Here is a 13,235-nt window from a genome sequence, read left to right as displayed (position 1 = left end):
CTCTCTCTCCCTTACTTTCTTTTGGCAGTAAACATCTACTAAAGACATACAACGCACTAGCAAGTGGGTTAGGCCCCAGAGATATTAAAAGGTAATCAACACAATCCCTACCTTCAGGGAGCTTAAGGTCGAAGAGGAAAAAAAAAAAAAAGTCCCTCAGGGGGAGGAAGGCAGAAATCTGTGGATTCTTCTGAACTGTGTAAGGAAGGAAGAAAGAAAGGAAAGAGAAAATATGATAGCTATACTCTGGGGCTACTGTGTTCTTTCAAAACGCAGCCCCTCATACCACATGGAAAATACGCTTCCGGCCGTCAGCAAAACCAAAACAGAGTCAGAGACCAAAACACTGTTCTCTCAAGTTAGCCTTGGGAAGAGAAGCTTCATGTGATGACAGAAGAGCAGTGATGTGGCCGTGACCAGGGACCCTGAGGTCTGATGTGGAAGGTGAGGGTGCCAGTATTTCTTGTGCCGCAAGAAAGTTCAGAAATAATCTGTTTTTGCAGAGCAGAGAAATATTTTGAGGGCTTGAGGAAATTCCCATTAAGTTTTATTTATTTATTTATTTATTTATAGAGCAGGAGAGAGTGAGCAGGGGAAGTGCAGAGAAAGAGAGAGAGAGAGAGAGAGAGAGAGAGAGAGAGAGAGAGAATCCCAAGCAGGCTCTGTGCCCAGTGTGGAGCCCAACTCGGGGCTTGATCTCATAACCGTGGGATCATGACCTGAGCAGAAATCAAGAGTCAGATGCTTAACCGACTGAGCTACCCAGGTGCCCCCTTTTAAGTATTTTTTAAAACACGTCTATGGGGTGCCCGGGTGGCTCAGTCGGTTAAGCGGCCGACTTCAGCTCAGGTCACGATCTCACGGTCCGTGAGTTCGAGCCCTGCGTCGGGCTCTGTGCTGACAGCTTGGAGCCCGGAGCCTGTTTCAGATTCTGTGTCTCCCTCTCTCTCTGACCCTCCCCCATTCATGCTCTGTCTCTCTCTGTCTCAAAAATAAATAAACGTTAAAAAAAATTTTTTAAATGTAAAAAATAAAACACATCTAGTAAGCTCACTTTTTTTTTTTTGCAGTAATAATAATTTGTATACGAAAGCTTCTTGTATCGGAGTTCCACATTTACCTAGAATCAGATGTCTTGGGTATTTGCTTATTGGCAGCTTCCAGATCTAGGGAGAAGCTGGAAGTGTTTATTCTTCCCACAACCCTGCCTCCCTCTCTCCTGACTTTACTGATAGTGCCCCGGGCACACGGGAGATGTTGAACCGTGAGCCGGACGATGGCTGCATTATTGCCAGACACCCCACAAGTGACCCAGTGGCCCAGGAGCAGAGAGGACGGGATAGAAAATCGGTAGGAAGGTGACATGAGAAGATCCTGTGGACAGAAGGAATATTATGCTAGAAGGTTGATGGAACATGTACAACATTATATTGTTATAATGATATAATGTTGATATTACGGTTGAAGCCCTCATCTGGGCCAGTGGTTCTCAAACGGGAGTGACTGAGTCACCCAGGGGACATTTGGCAGTGTCCAGAGATATATTCGGTTGTCACACTTGGGAGCAGCAAAGACCAGGGTTGTGGGTCGACGTCCTACAACAGCCAGGATGGTCCCCAACAAGGAATTGTCCAGCCGCAAATGTCCACGGCGCTGAGGTAGAACGCCCCTGCTTTAGAGAAGGGGCATCTAGGGAAAAGACTGAACAATGACGAAGGCAGGGAATCGGAAGACTTTGTCCACAGAACCAGTGAGGTGAGGGAGTATTCACGGCAAATACAGTCAACAGCTACTGGCTTTTCTGTCCTTTGTCTCCGTGAAGGCAGAAGATTCTATGTGGCAATCTCGTTAGACCCTCCATACATAAGCAGAAAGTTCGTAACATCCTGCCTAAATTGAAACGAACTGGAGACACAGACTGTAACTAGCAAGAATGAACAGCGTCCTCACTTTTCCCCAATTCAGCGGCGCATTGAACCCGCAGCCACGTCGTTTCCTTCCAGAGCTGTAAAGGTGTCATGACGTCGATCTCCCTGCCGTGGAGCTGTTCTGCGACACGAAGCCTGGCCGTCCGGCTCCGCGGATGTCTCTCTCGGAGGGCCGTGTCTGACGGCGTTAAGGGAAATTGTTCACGTTTGTGTCTCGGATGCTGTCACGAGCCGTGTCGATTTTGCTCCTGTCAGAGCTGTCCCTGAGGACTTCCTGCTCTTAGGGGCAAAAGCCTCAGGAAGGATGAGCTGCCTTCGCAAGCCGGCCGCCCGGACATGGGCAGTAGCTCTCCGAAGTCACTGGGACGGAAGCCCGGCCTGGTGTTCTGTGACGTCCAGAAGCGTCTCCGGCGCCTGCTTCCCCGAGGGGAAGGGGAGGCCTGTGGGGCTCCTCTGGGCTGTCCTCCAGGCCCCGGATGAGTCCCGCGTGGCCATCTGTGAGGACGACTGTACCCTCATCACTTGTTTAACCACCGGCAGCACTGCTGGGAAATGCTCGATATACCTGTGCTTCAGGGCCTAGGAACGGAGCCCGGGAGGGAGCAGGCGGCCTTCTGTTTCTGGCACCAGGTCCCGTGGCGTCGCTTAACGAGAACCGCCTGTGCGGCACCATCAAGGGCTTGGGCCCTGCGGGCCGGTCGGCCCCCGTGAACCCTGGGGTTCGGGTTCACGCCCTGGCACTTCTGCTTCCAGTCAATCACCTGAAGGTTTCAAACGCACCCCCAACGGCAGGCTTCTCCGTTTCAGGATGTCCTGAGTGCCGGGTCTGGAATGCGGGCAGGGAGCGAGAGGCAACCGACAACAGATGCTGCCGTGTGGACACCCGCCCCTCCTCTCTCCGTGCAGACCCAGTCCCCGGGGGGGGGGGGGGGGGGCAAAGGTCAGAGGCCTCCATCGGGCAACTTGTTCCACGCTGAGGGCCGGACGTCTGTCCGTGTCTGTGTCTCTTGCCGCTTCTGAACCTGGCCTCGCCGAGACGGACTCACCTGAGGCGCGACGTGGGGATCGAAACCAAGAAGATTCATCTCTGTCAGCATCTACGGTAGCTTGCTTATTGGGCGCCAACAGACTCCAAAAAGCAGTAGGCCCGGCCAGAAGGCTGCATAGCCGACTCCGCAGCCGACTCCATTTGGATAGGCTTGCTCCAAATCCTCCAACTCCAGACCTGGTTTTCCCCAACTGACCCCGCCTTTGCCATCTTTTGGGGGGTGAAAGAAAGTGGGAGTTAGGAGGGAAGGAAAAGGAGAGTGCTTTACTTATTCAGTGAATCGACTCACAGGAAATGTCCTTCATTGGGAAATCTACTTTGTCCGCTGTCGACTTAGCTACTCCAGCTTTCGCTTGATGAGGGCTGGCATGCTCTATCATTTGCCATCCTGTACCTTTGGACCCATCTCCGTCTGTCCTGCTGAAAGTGAGTTTCGCGTAGATTGAATATTGTGTCGGACGGATTAGCCCGGAGCTGGTCTTGGGTTGCTTGGGAAACTTGGGTTTCCCGAGATAACCTGGGTTATCTTTGGGAAACGTGCCTGTGACGGGTTCCTTTAAAGGGGCTGTGGGGCAACAGGCCTGGGAACGTGGCAACAGAATCTGAAGGAACGGAGGAAACAGAGAAATCGGCCCATATAAAGAAGCAGGCAGGAGCCCCCGGGTGACCTAAGACCAAGCTGAACAAGCAGGTGACACAGGCATTGGGCAGGATTCCAGGTGCAGGGCTACTGCTGCCCGGGGGGGCTCAGAGCACGCGCTGCAGGTCAAGTCAGGGGGCCGGCTCCTGAGAAGAAATGAGAAAGGAGGCTGGGGCTCTGTGAACCGGTAGTGGGGAAGCTGGGCAGAAATGCCGAGGAGGCGGGGCACCGAGGTCAAAGGGGACCTTCTCTAAGACCGAGGGGGACTGTGACGCCTCGGAGCCCATTTGATTCGCACCTGGATTCTCTTAGAGTGTGGGATGAGCTGAGCGGGCAAGCGAGAAGTGCGTACGTACGTACAACCCCAGACCCACAACACAGGGACAGGAGCCGGGCAGGAGGTGACAGAGGACACGGAGGGGCGGGTTTACTCGCCCAAATTGAAGGTTTGATTTTTGCTTGATGACAAGGAGTCACTATAAAGAGAGGGTGGAATTTGCTAGATGGTAGATTTCCTAGCTTTTATTTTGATAGTATTTTTTATTCTGTAGCATTTGTGGTTTCTGCAAATACGAAGGACATTTTTTTTTTAACACAAGGCTTGTAAAAAGGAGAATAGTGGATGTAGTAGGTTTAAGAGGCAGTTACAAGAACACACGCATGAGGAATTATGATTCTACTCTCTATTGAGCACATACAACACGGCGAACATTGAGCTAAGTCAGTCTTGGCCTCAGACTTCGGGAACACTACCGTCTAGTGGGGGCAAAGGAACAGAAAAAGTAAACAAAACTTACACAAATACCGGCTCAATTTCAAGTGTGACAGACACGCAGGGAAGCATGGGCTGCTTTACGGATCAAAACTGGGGGAATTTGGCTCAGGCAGGGAGGTCAGGGTAAGACTCTTGGGGAAGTGATGGCTGAGAAGGAGCCTGAAATATTAGGGGTATGGAAGAAGGTGAGGGGAGTAAAGGTCTGTGGCAGACCAGAGCGGGGCTACGGTAGCCACTGTGGCCAGAGTGCAGAGAGTAAGTGGAGAGTGGTCCAAGGTGACGCGGGGGACAGACGCAGGGACCGTGGCGAATCGTATGGGCACCGTGGAAGAGCTCCAGGGAGAGGTTTAAAGTCAACGTATAGGGGTGCGGAGTGGACGTGAGAAAGGCCGAAGGACTGTGCGGGGTGAGTGTGACATGACCCGATTTTGAGATCACCTTGGCCGCTCTGTCACCTGGGGGCTGGTGCGGCGTGGATGGCGGGTTAGGTCAGCTGTAGAGTGGGAGATCTGGAGGCTGGGACTTGGAAGTTGTGTGCAGAGACAAGAGTAGGTCAAAGAGATACTTAGATAAAATCAACAGGATTTGGTGATGGATGGGACATGGAGGGTGAGGAAGGCACTAAACACGAACCTGTGGTTTGGGGTTCATGAAACGGGTTGGATGAGGCAAGGTTCAGGGGGGGAGAGCATGAGTGCAGCTTCGGACATGTGGAGTTTGAAGTAGCCTTCAGACATCCAAAGGAGATGACCAAATAGGCAGGCCGACGTAAGGGGCTGAGCTGGGCAGAGAAATCTGACGTAGAGATTTAAATTTGGGAGGCTCCTTGCACAAAATGGTGAAGGAGGAGGGGGTGTGGATGGCGTTGCGTAGGGAGGGATTACGAAAGAAGTGGTCAACATCTCGAAAGCTGCCGTATGTCAAGATGAGGCCAAACGTGTATGGTAGAGCGAAGGCACTGAATGCCTGGTGGAGGGTGCGGGGTATAATGAGAGGTGACATAGAGGCAGAACGTCTGAACCTCCCTTTGAGAAGCTGGACAAAAAAGGAGGCGAGAGAGGGTAGAAGCTGGAGGGAAGATAAGACTGGGGAAGTTACAAGCTTTATTAACTGAAATATTTTACTGAAATTGAACAGCTTTTAATGACCAGAAGCAAACATTAAGCTTTGAGAATAAATAGACCGTGCGGAGGCACCAATGTTCATTAAATCATTTTTTTCTGTGTCTCTCCTTAATTGGTAATTGGTTTTCGGCCATGACACATTTGCTTGTTAATTGCTATACTTCCTATTTGATCATGCTTTTATAATTCTCTCCGGACAACATGGCTGCAAAAGGTCCAAAGGGAGACCTGAATTCCTCTCCATAAATCGCCCATGTTGAGACAGAACAGCTGCAAGAAAGCTTTTCCAGAAGGCCTCAACCCCGTTTTAATTTTGTTCTTGAATGTGCATCCCAGGGAGAATGATACTCAAGAGAGGAGGACTTTGCAAGTTCCACTTCTCTCCCTTTCTATGCTCCTCTTCTAATCACAAGCAACTATCTTCTTCAACATATTGTACGTCTATATATATACATATATATTGTATATGTATACATATATATATATATATTTTTTTTGACAGAGGGCAAGTAGGGGAGGGGCGGAGAGAGAGGGAGACAGAGAGTCCCAAGCAGGCTCTACACTGTCAGCGCAAAGCCCAACACGGGGCTTGAACTCACAAACCGTGAGATCATGACCTGAGCCAAAACCAAGAGTCGGACCCTTAACAGACTGAGCCACCCAGGCGCCCTTGTATTTTTAAAAATAATAATTTACCAAAGAAGGCGATGTGGGCTACTCTCTGGAGTGTATGGCATGCCCTTCAAGTTGACTTTGAAAGGTGATTAATTTCAGCAGTGGTTGTTCAGTTTCAAACGTTCAAATTAGATGTGCTTCAAAACTCTTATTAAAGGGAATATATTTTACACACCTGTCACTTGTGAGGAGGGCTGATTCGAGTCAAAATTATGAAAGAGGTAACGCTAATCATTAGACCCGACACACTCTGCTGAATGAAAGAATCTTCTAATAACCTTTGAGTGGCCCCGTCTTAAGCACTCGGTAACTAATTCTCCATGAGTTCTGTGATTTCAGGATTGATGTAATTCAAAGGTGGAAAGGACTTGAGAGCTAAGAGGCCCAGAGCCCTGAGGGGCTGCTGAGCCCTCAGGGAGAGAGAAGGTAGTCAGAGAATGTCCCATGGGCTTCGGGCCACAAGTCCAGTACTATATCCGTTATAGCAGGCGTTGGCAAATTGCACCATGGGCCAAATGCAGCCCCGTGCCTGTTTTTGTAAAGTTTTATTGGAACCCAGCCTCACCCATTCATTTACGTATCCTCTATGGCTGCTTTCACTCTATAGCTGCAGAGTTAAATAGTTGCCACAGACATAGGTATGACCTGCGAACCCTATAATAACTCGCTATCTGACTTTCATAGAAAACGTGTCGAGGGGCGCCTGGGTGGCTCAGTCCGTTAGGCATCCAACTTCGGCTCAGGTCCCGTTTTCACGTTTTGTGAGTTGGAGCCCCGTGTCAGGCTCTGCACTGACAGCTCAGACCCCGGCACCTGCTTCCGGTTCTGTGTCTCCCTCTCTCTCTGCCCCTCCCCTGCCCGTGCTCTGTCTCTCTCTCAAAATAAATAAACACTGAAAAAAAAAAGGCAAAAGAAAAGGTGCCACGCTCCAGGTGTCTAGCGCTTTCCAATCACTCGAAACAAAAGGACAGCGTCCCGGGCCACACTCTAGACCTTCTCAGCCCCAGTGTTTCAGAAGGGGATCCAGGAGTCAGCATTTCTAAAAAAGAAAAGGCAAGTTTCGTGCTCTGCCGGGTTAACAATCAAACACACTTCAGGTCGTGAGCGCATTTTTCACACGGGAGAGGGGACTGGGTAAAGCCTTCCGGGGCTTTGCTTCACAAACTGTGGCCAGCATCAGAATCGCCGGGAAGGCCTGTTAGAACTTACTGCTGCTCCCACTCCCGGAGATGCTGCCGAGGAGGTCAGGGCGTAGGGCTGGAGAACGGGCATCTCTAAGCAGCTCGCAGTGGCACTGAGGCCGGCGACCCACGACCACTCGGCAGAGCCCGGGCTTCCATCGAAAGGGCTTGCACCTCTAACGGGAGAAGGTCAAGTCCCGGGGCCATGGGATGGGGTTGGGGATAGACTTAAGACTCGACATCAAGCCTTCTTGCGCTGGATCTCCACTCCTGTATGGATTTTATTGTGGTTTTGAAATTCCCTAGGGATTATTTCGAGGCTTGTAAAGGAACTGCATTTTGAACGGAGAGAAGCGGGATGCCGGATGGGAGAGTTTCGGGCAGGAAAAGGAAACACCGTATGTTGCAAAGGAGTTCAAAAAGCCAGCAGAAGCTGAGTGTTTGTGGAAACCACGAATGCGAACACACAAAATGATGACAAGGCAACAGAGACAGGCGAGACAGAGGGCCTCGGAACCACAAAAATGATTTTATTTTGAACCAGAAAGCAACAACAATGGAGAGAACAGTCCGGGCCGAGGGCGTGGCACTGCGACTCGAGTACCAGGGACTGGATTCGTTCAGGTGAAGGAGCAGGCCTACACAGAGTCCACTCTGCCTTTCCAAACTGAGCAGATCGCATCCAGATCTCTGTGACACCAGTCACTGGATTCCCGTTTGCGCGGGCCTGGACCGCCTTTCAGATTCCAGATTTTTGTAACGGTTTTGTAAATCTTGTTTAAACTGAAGGAGCCACGGCAGTGAAGCGTTTGCAGTGAAGCGTCCCCTTTTCTTTTCGAGAGATCAGGCATTGAATGTTTTGCCCGGATCGTTCTTGGCCGTGGGGGGCTGTGCTGTGCACTGTGGGAAGCTGAGCGACATCCCTGGTCTCTACCCACCAGATGCCAGCAGCGCCCTCTCCCAAGCTGGGGTAGCCAAAACTGACTCCAGACATTGCCAAATCGCCCCCTGGCTGAGAAGCACTATTTCCAAAACATCCTCCCGCTTCCTGCTTAACGTTTCACACAGGCAGACCAGATCATCAACTTCCCAACACCAAAAGCACACGTACGCGAGCGTACGTGCGTGTGTCTCTTCAGGCACCGCATACGGGCCCGGAGCCGAAGCCGAATCCCACGCTCGCTGGACGGTGCCGGTTCAGTTCCTTGGCAAGTTCAGGGTCAACATCTCAGTACCGTGATGAACCGCCCGTTCGTCATCAGGCCGTTTCCTCCTCTCCAGCTGAAATCATCGTCAATATTTGCAGTCAGTTTTTGAAGTCATTTTTTGTTTTTTTCAAGCTGGAAAGAAAATCTCCACCCACGCCCGCTCTCCTCTTAATCCGTCTAGATTCCTCCTTGAGTGACACGGCCGGCCACGTTTGACACCGGATGCAGGTTTCTTCATTTGTATCCACCAGGAAGAGAGGTACCATGTTCCTGAGTTCCGTTATGAGGACCGGCTACATAACGTTCGAGGCCCAGCGCGAGATGCAAATGCAGGCCCCTTATTCACAAATTATTAAGGATTTCAAGATGGTGACAGCACCTGTTCACACACCCACGACGTCAGACCCGGCGGCCTTGGTCAGCGCCGCATCAATTTGGTTGTATTAATTTATGGATCTCGAAAACAAAATACGGTGACCCCAGTCCACTTAAAGAATTGTACTGCAGCAAATGTTTATAGCATATATTTTTTTAGACTCTCAAAAAAAAAATCCACGTGGAAATCTTTTCTACATCATTACAGCAACGAAAGGAAACACTGTGGCCTTTCACCATATACATATTTTCCTGTAAATAGGACAACAGGGAAATAGTAACTGCTACTATCCACAAGGTTTTTAAGTTAGCAAAGAGTGACACTTCCACAACCAAATTATAACATAATCCCTCTCGTCCTTATAAAAATAGCCAAAACATAAACTAAATGGCTTGCGGTGAAAATTTGAGTAGTAACTTCTTTATGTTGAAAAACATTATATTCACGGAAATATTGTCCTTGTAAATGCTTTACATTAACATCATAAGGCAAACCGTAGCATCTACTGGCACCTGGCGACCATGATTTTAAAAACTCAGAAGCTGAGTTTTAGACCCTTTTATTTAAAACCTGTTGGTGTACAAAGTGCATTAAAATATCCATTATCCAGCTACCAAAACAGTATGTAAAAATTACAACCCTTTCAGTTTGTCCAGGAAGGCAAATACACATTGTTTTATGTTGTAAAAAAAAACCCAAAAACATCGTTTCCAGAGAATGATTAATTTTTTTCCATTGAGGTGTCCATCTGTGAGATGTGAAATTGTCCTAAGTAGCTATCAAAATATTCATCTGGGTATAAATAATATAGTAAATATATAAACTCTATCTGTTACGAAAAAAGGAGAGTGTCTGCCAGTGAAGGGGACAGAAACACCCATGACGTGGCCCACGGGGTCCGGGCTCGCAGTCACATGACGTGATGCTGAAAACAGTGGGTCTGTGGACGGATTTCGGGGAGACAATTGGTTGATTTGGTTAACAACGAAATTGCTAAAAGCAATGCTTAAATTCATCAGTCTGTTCAGTCAAAATGGCCAACCCAGTAGTTCAGATCAATACATTAGCAAATGAAATGACTTACGGGTATCATGCCCTTCGTCAAGATAGAACCAATGCCAGATTCCTGGTCCGGGTCCAAGGACTGCTTAAGAAAGCCTTCCTTCATGGACCGTTCCGTCTTACCGGATCAGCATGCCCAGAATCCCACCTGACAGCTTATTAGCTGGTTCTACTAGCAGGTTCCAGCTCGGCAATAGTTTGATTTTTTTTGCGTGTTTTTTGTTTTTTGTTTTTTTGTTTTGTTTTGTTTTTTGTTTCACAACTCTATCGTAAACTATACTAGAACACAGAGGGTCCTCTACATCTTTCAAGATGTGTTTAATAAAAGTCTTTTTATAACTTTCGAGGCACGTGTACCAGTAAATAGTACTTTACGCAACGTCCCTTGTCATTACCGACTCATAAATATTAAGTGTTTTTCGGGTGAGTTATATTTGGACGTGGTAGAGACAGTCAGGGCCATGTGCTGATGTCCTGGAGAGCAAAGTCAATCCAAAGTGGTGCTGCCATTTGTAACAGAAAATGTGTATTCCCTCAGCCCCAGCAAGCGAAGAAAAATGATTTGGGGGAGAGGGAGATAGGACAGCTATTAAATGTGGTAAAGCAATGTCACAGGCCTAAAGACACTACTAAAAGGAAGAACGAAATAGACTTATGTCATGAAAGCGAACCCTACTTCTGATCAAAGACAAATCAGCCTCAGACGTTTTGAAAAATCAGTAGGATTCAAAGAGACTATTCTCAATCGCAATCTCAATTCTTAATGTTCTCCCAGATTCCTGAATCCTGGGAAAGGTAAGGTCACACATGGCCAAAGGCTTCGCAACCTTTCTTTCCAACATTACCCCACCAGCCATTGGAGGGTGATTAAAGCCTGGGCCATGGTGGAGTCCAAGCTCCAGAGTCAATTCATTCAATTCTCTCTTTTGCTCTCCGTTCCGGTTGAGCCAGTAAGTTTTTGACATCACAGTTAAAACACTTCGAAATAAACCACAGTAAGAAAGCCCGTTTACTGCCCTACTAGGTTCAAAGCTATGTTTTCTTTTTAAGATACTTGCATATTCTGTTATGCACGGTCAGGGCGACAGGACCTACAAGGGGATCGGTATGAGATATGAGGATGTGAGAAGGTGGATAAGCGCACAAAACTACAAGAGTTTTTCCTCCAGCCCACAGAGCGTGACGAGACGAAGGCTGTTGTGAAGAGCCCGTCCGCTTCTGGGCCTCTTAATGTGCAAAACCAAATACTTTCTAAGAGTTGGAATTCCGGTTATGTTTCTTTTATAAATAATCTATAATTTTTCCTGTAGATACAAAAAAAAAAAATTGAAGAAATTATTAAAGCGTGTACTTAATACAAAAGACAGCAAAGGGGGAGAATCGCCTATTTTGAGTCCTATCCTAGCCGATTTCTGGACACTTTTTGGCGAGATTTAATCACACTCTGGAAGCCTGTGCTTTCTCGGTCCCTGAAAGGGTGGCCACGGCCCTTTTTAATCCCCCAGAAATCAGCTCCACATGGCCCAGTGCTCACGGCAGCTGCTCTGTGCAGTCCAGATGGTCTGGGATCGGAAGGCCAGTTATAATGGTCAAACACTTGTTCCACAGCGTGAAGGTGGGGCACACAGGCTGCGAGAATGTGATGTCGAAGGTGTAGAGGTGGATGGAGTTCAAAGCATCGTAGAAAGCGATGGAACCGTTATCATAGTCCAGCAGGATGCCGACGCGCCGGAGATGGGGGGCTGGCTCGATGGGGGTTTCCTTGCTGTTGTGTCTCACCACCCAGTTATTGTGACAGCGACACAGCGCCCAGGAAGCAGAGTTCTTGCCGATCCACTCGTGCTTTGGGGCCGATTTGTAAGCAAGGCCGATGGCATACCTGCACAAACAAAATGGTGACAGCGAGAACGGTGAGGCGTGGGGCACAGCTGCGCTAGATCCCTTCTACGGTTTTCCGGGGTCACGAGAACCGGATTCATTCTTCAGTGAAAGCTTGGCAAGGACCCTGACACAGGTGTTCCTCATCTCCTTCCCTCCCACACATACAGTGGGTGGAAATGGGCTGCTGTATTTACTCATATTCCTGTTTTTAGTTCCGACATTACATGAGAATTTGAACTTTGTGTTTTGCTGCCTCTCTATCTTCCTTCCCTTCCCTTCCCTTCCCCCTTCCTTCCTTCCTTCCTTCCTTCCTTCTTTCCCTTTTTTCCTTCTTTCTTTCCACTCATCAAGACCCACACAGTGAATTCTCTAGACCAGCGCTGTCCAACAGAACTTTCTGCAATGAGCGAAAGGTTCTGCTCTGTTCCGTATGGTAGCCACGAGCCACATGTGGCTACTGGGCACTTGAACTGTGGCTGCTGAGACTGAGGAACCAAACTTTAAATTTAGTTAGTTTTCATGAAGTTAAATTATGCAAATAACTGTATGTGGCTCAGGGCTACCATACTGGACGGCACAACCCTAGATTTCTCCTTTTGACCTACTTTGAATTTTTCAACCGGCACCGTGTCTGTCATTTTCCATGACTTCAAGCACACTTTGCAAAAGGCGAGTGTGGAGAATGATTTTCATTTGCAGGGCAAGTTCCTCGTCCTCTCCTAGCCATTTTCCTCATCTATAACACAGGGACAATGACAGCGTCTATCTCGGATGGTTATTTTGAGGAGTAGAGGAAAGAATACATGTAAAATCCTGGGCACGAGGCCTGGCAAGGAATCTTCAGTAACTGCTGTTTTATTCTTTTTGCCCAATAACACATTACCAATAAGCATCAGAATCAGTACTTGAACCTCAGATGACTCAAAAGGCCCCAAACTTAAACAACACTCTCCCATACCTTCCCTCACCAGAAATTATGTGATTCATCGTTGCCAAGAGCCCTTCTAATTAACTTCCTACTACATTAAAAAAAATTCTGAATGTCTTTGAGAGACAGATATCCTGGTTATTCTAAACGTACTCGTGGGGCGCCTGGGTGGCTCAGTTGGCTAAGCGTCCGACTCTTGATTTCAGCTTGGGTCATGATCTCACGGTTTGTGAGTTTGAGCCCCGAGCCGGGCTCTTGGCTGACAGTGTGGAACCTGCTTGGGATTCTCTCTCCCCTCTCCCTTCCCCCTCTTGCGTGCTCACTCTCTCTCAAAATAAAGCTTACAAATAAATAAATGTACTCTCAACCGCTCAAAAAAAGTTGAGAATTCTTTCTACAATGTTCTAAG

The 13,235-nt window shown here is 48.4% G+C and overlaps 1 protein-coding gene across 7 annotated transcripts in view; it reads right to left on the bottom strand.

The window, feature by feature from the left end:
• Positions 1-9,075: 9,075 nt before the first annotated feature.
• MID1 (midline 1) overlaps positions 9,076-13,235 on the bottom strand; it is a 547,050-nt gene continuing 542,890 nt past the window's right edge. For all 7 annotated transcript variants that reach the window (XM_019417856.2, XM_019417859.2, XM_053891845.1 and 4 more), the window contains one exon: positions 9,076-11,896. In XM_019417856.2, coding sequence (XP_019273401.1) covers positions 11,548-11,896 — 349 coding nt within the window. In that variant the 3' untranslated portion in view covers positions 9,076-11,547. The remainder of the gene's footprint in view (positions 11,897-13,235) is intronic.

This window comes from Panthera pardus, unplaced genomic scaffold, assembly GCF_024362965.1.
Source record: "Panthera pardus isolate Hobbes unplaced genomic scaffold, ASM2436296v1 HiC_scaffold_27, whole genome shotgun sequence".
In the NCBI taxonomy this organism is placed as follows: domain Eukaryota; kingdom Metazoa; phylum Chordata; class Mammalia; order Carnivora; family Felidae; genus Panthera; species Panthera pardus.
Note: the sequence above shows the minus strand (reverse complement) of the source record. Positions and strands in the feature narration are given on the sequence as shown.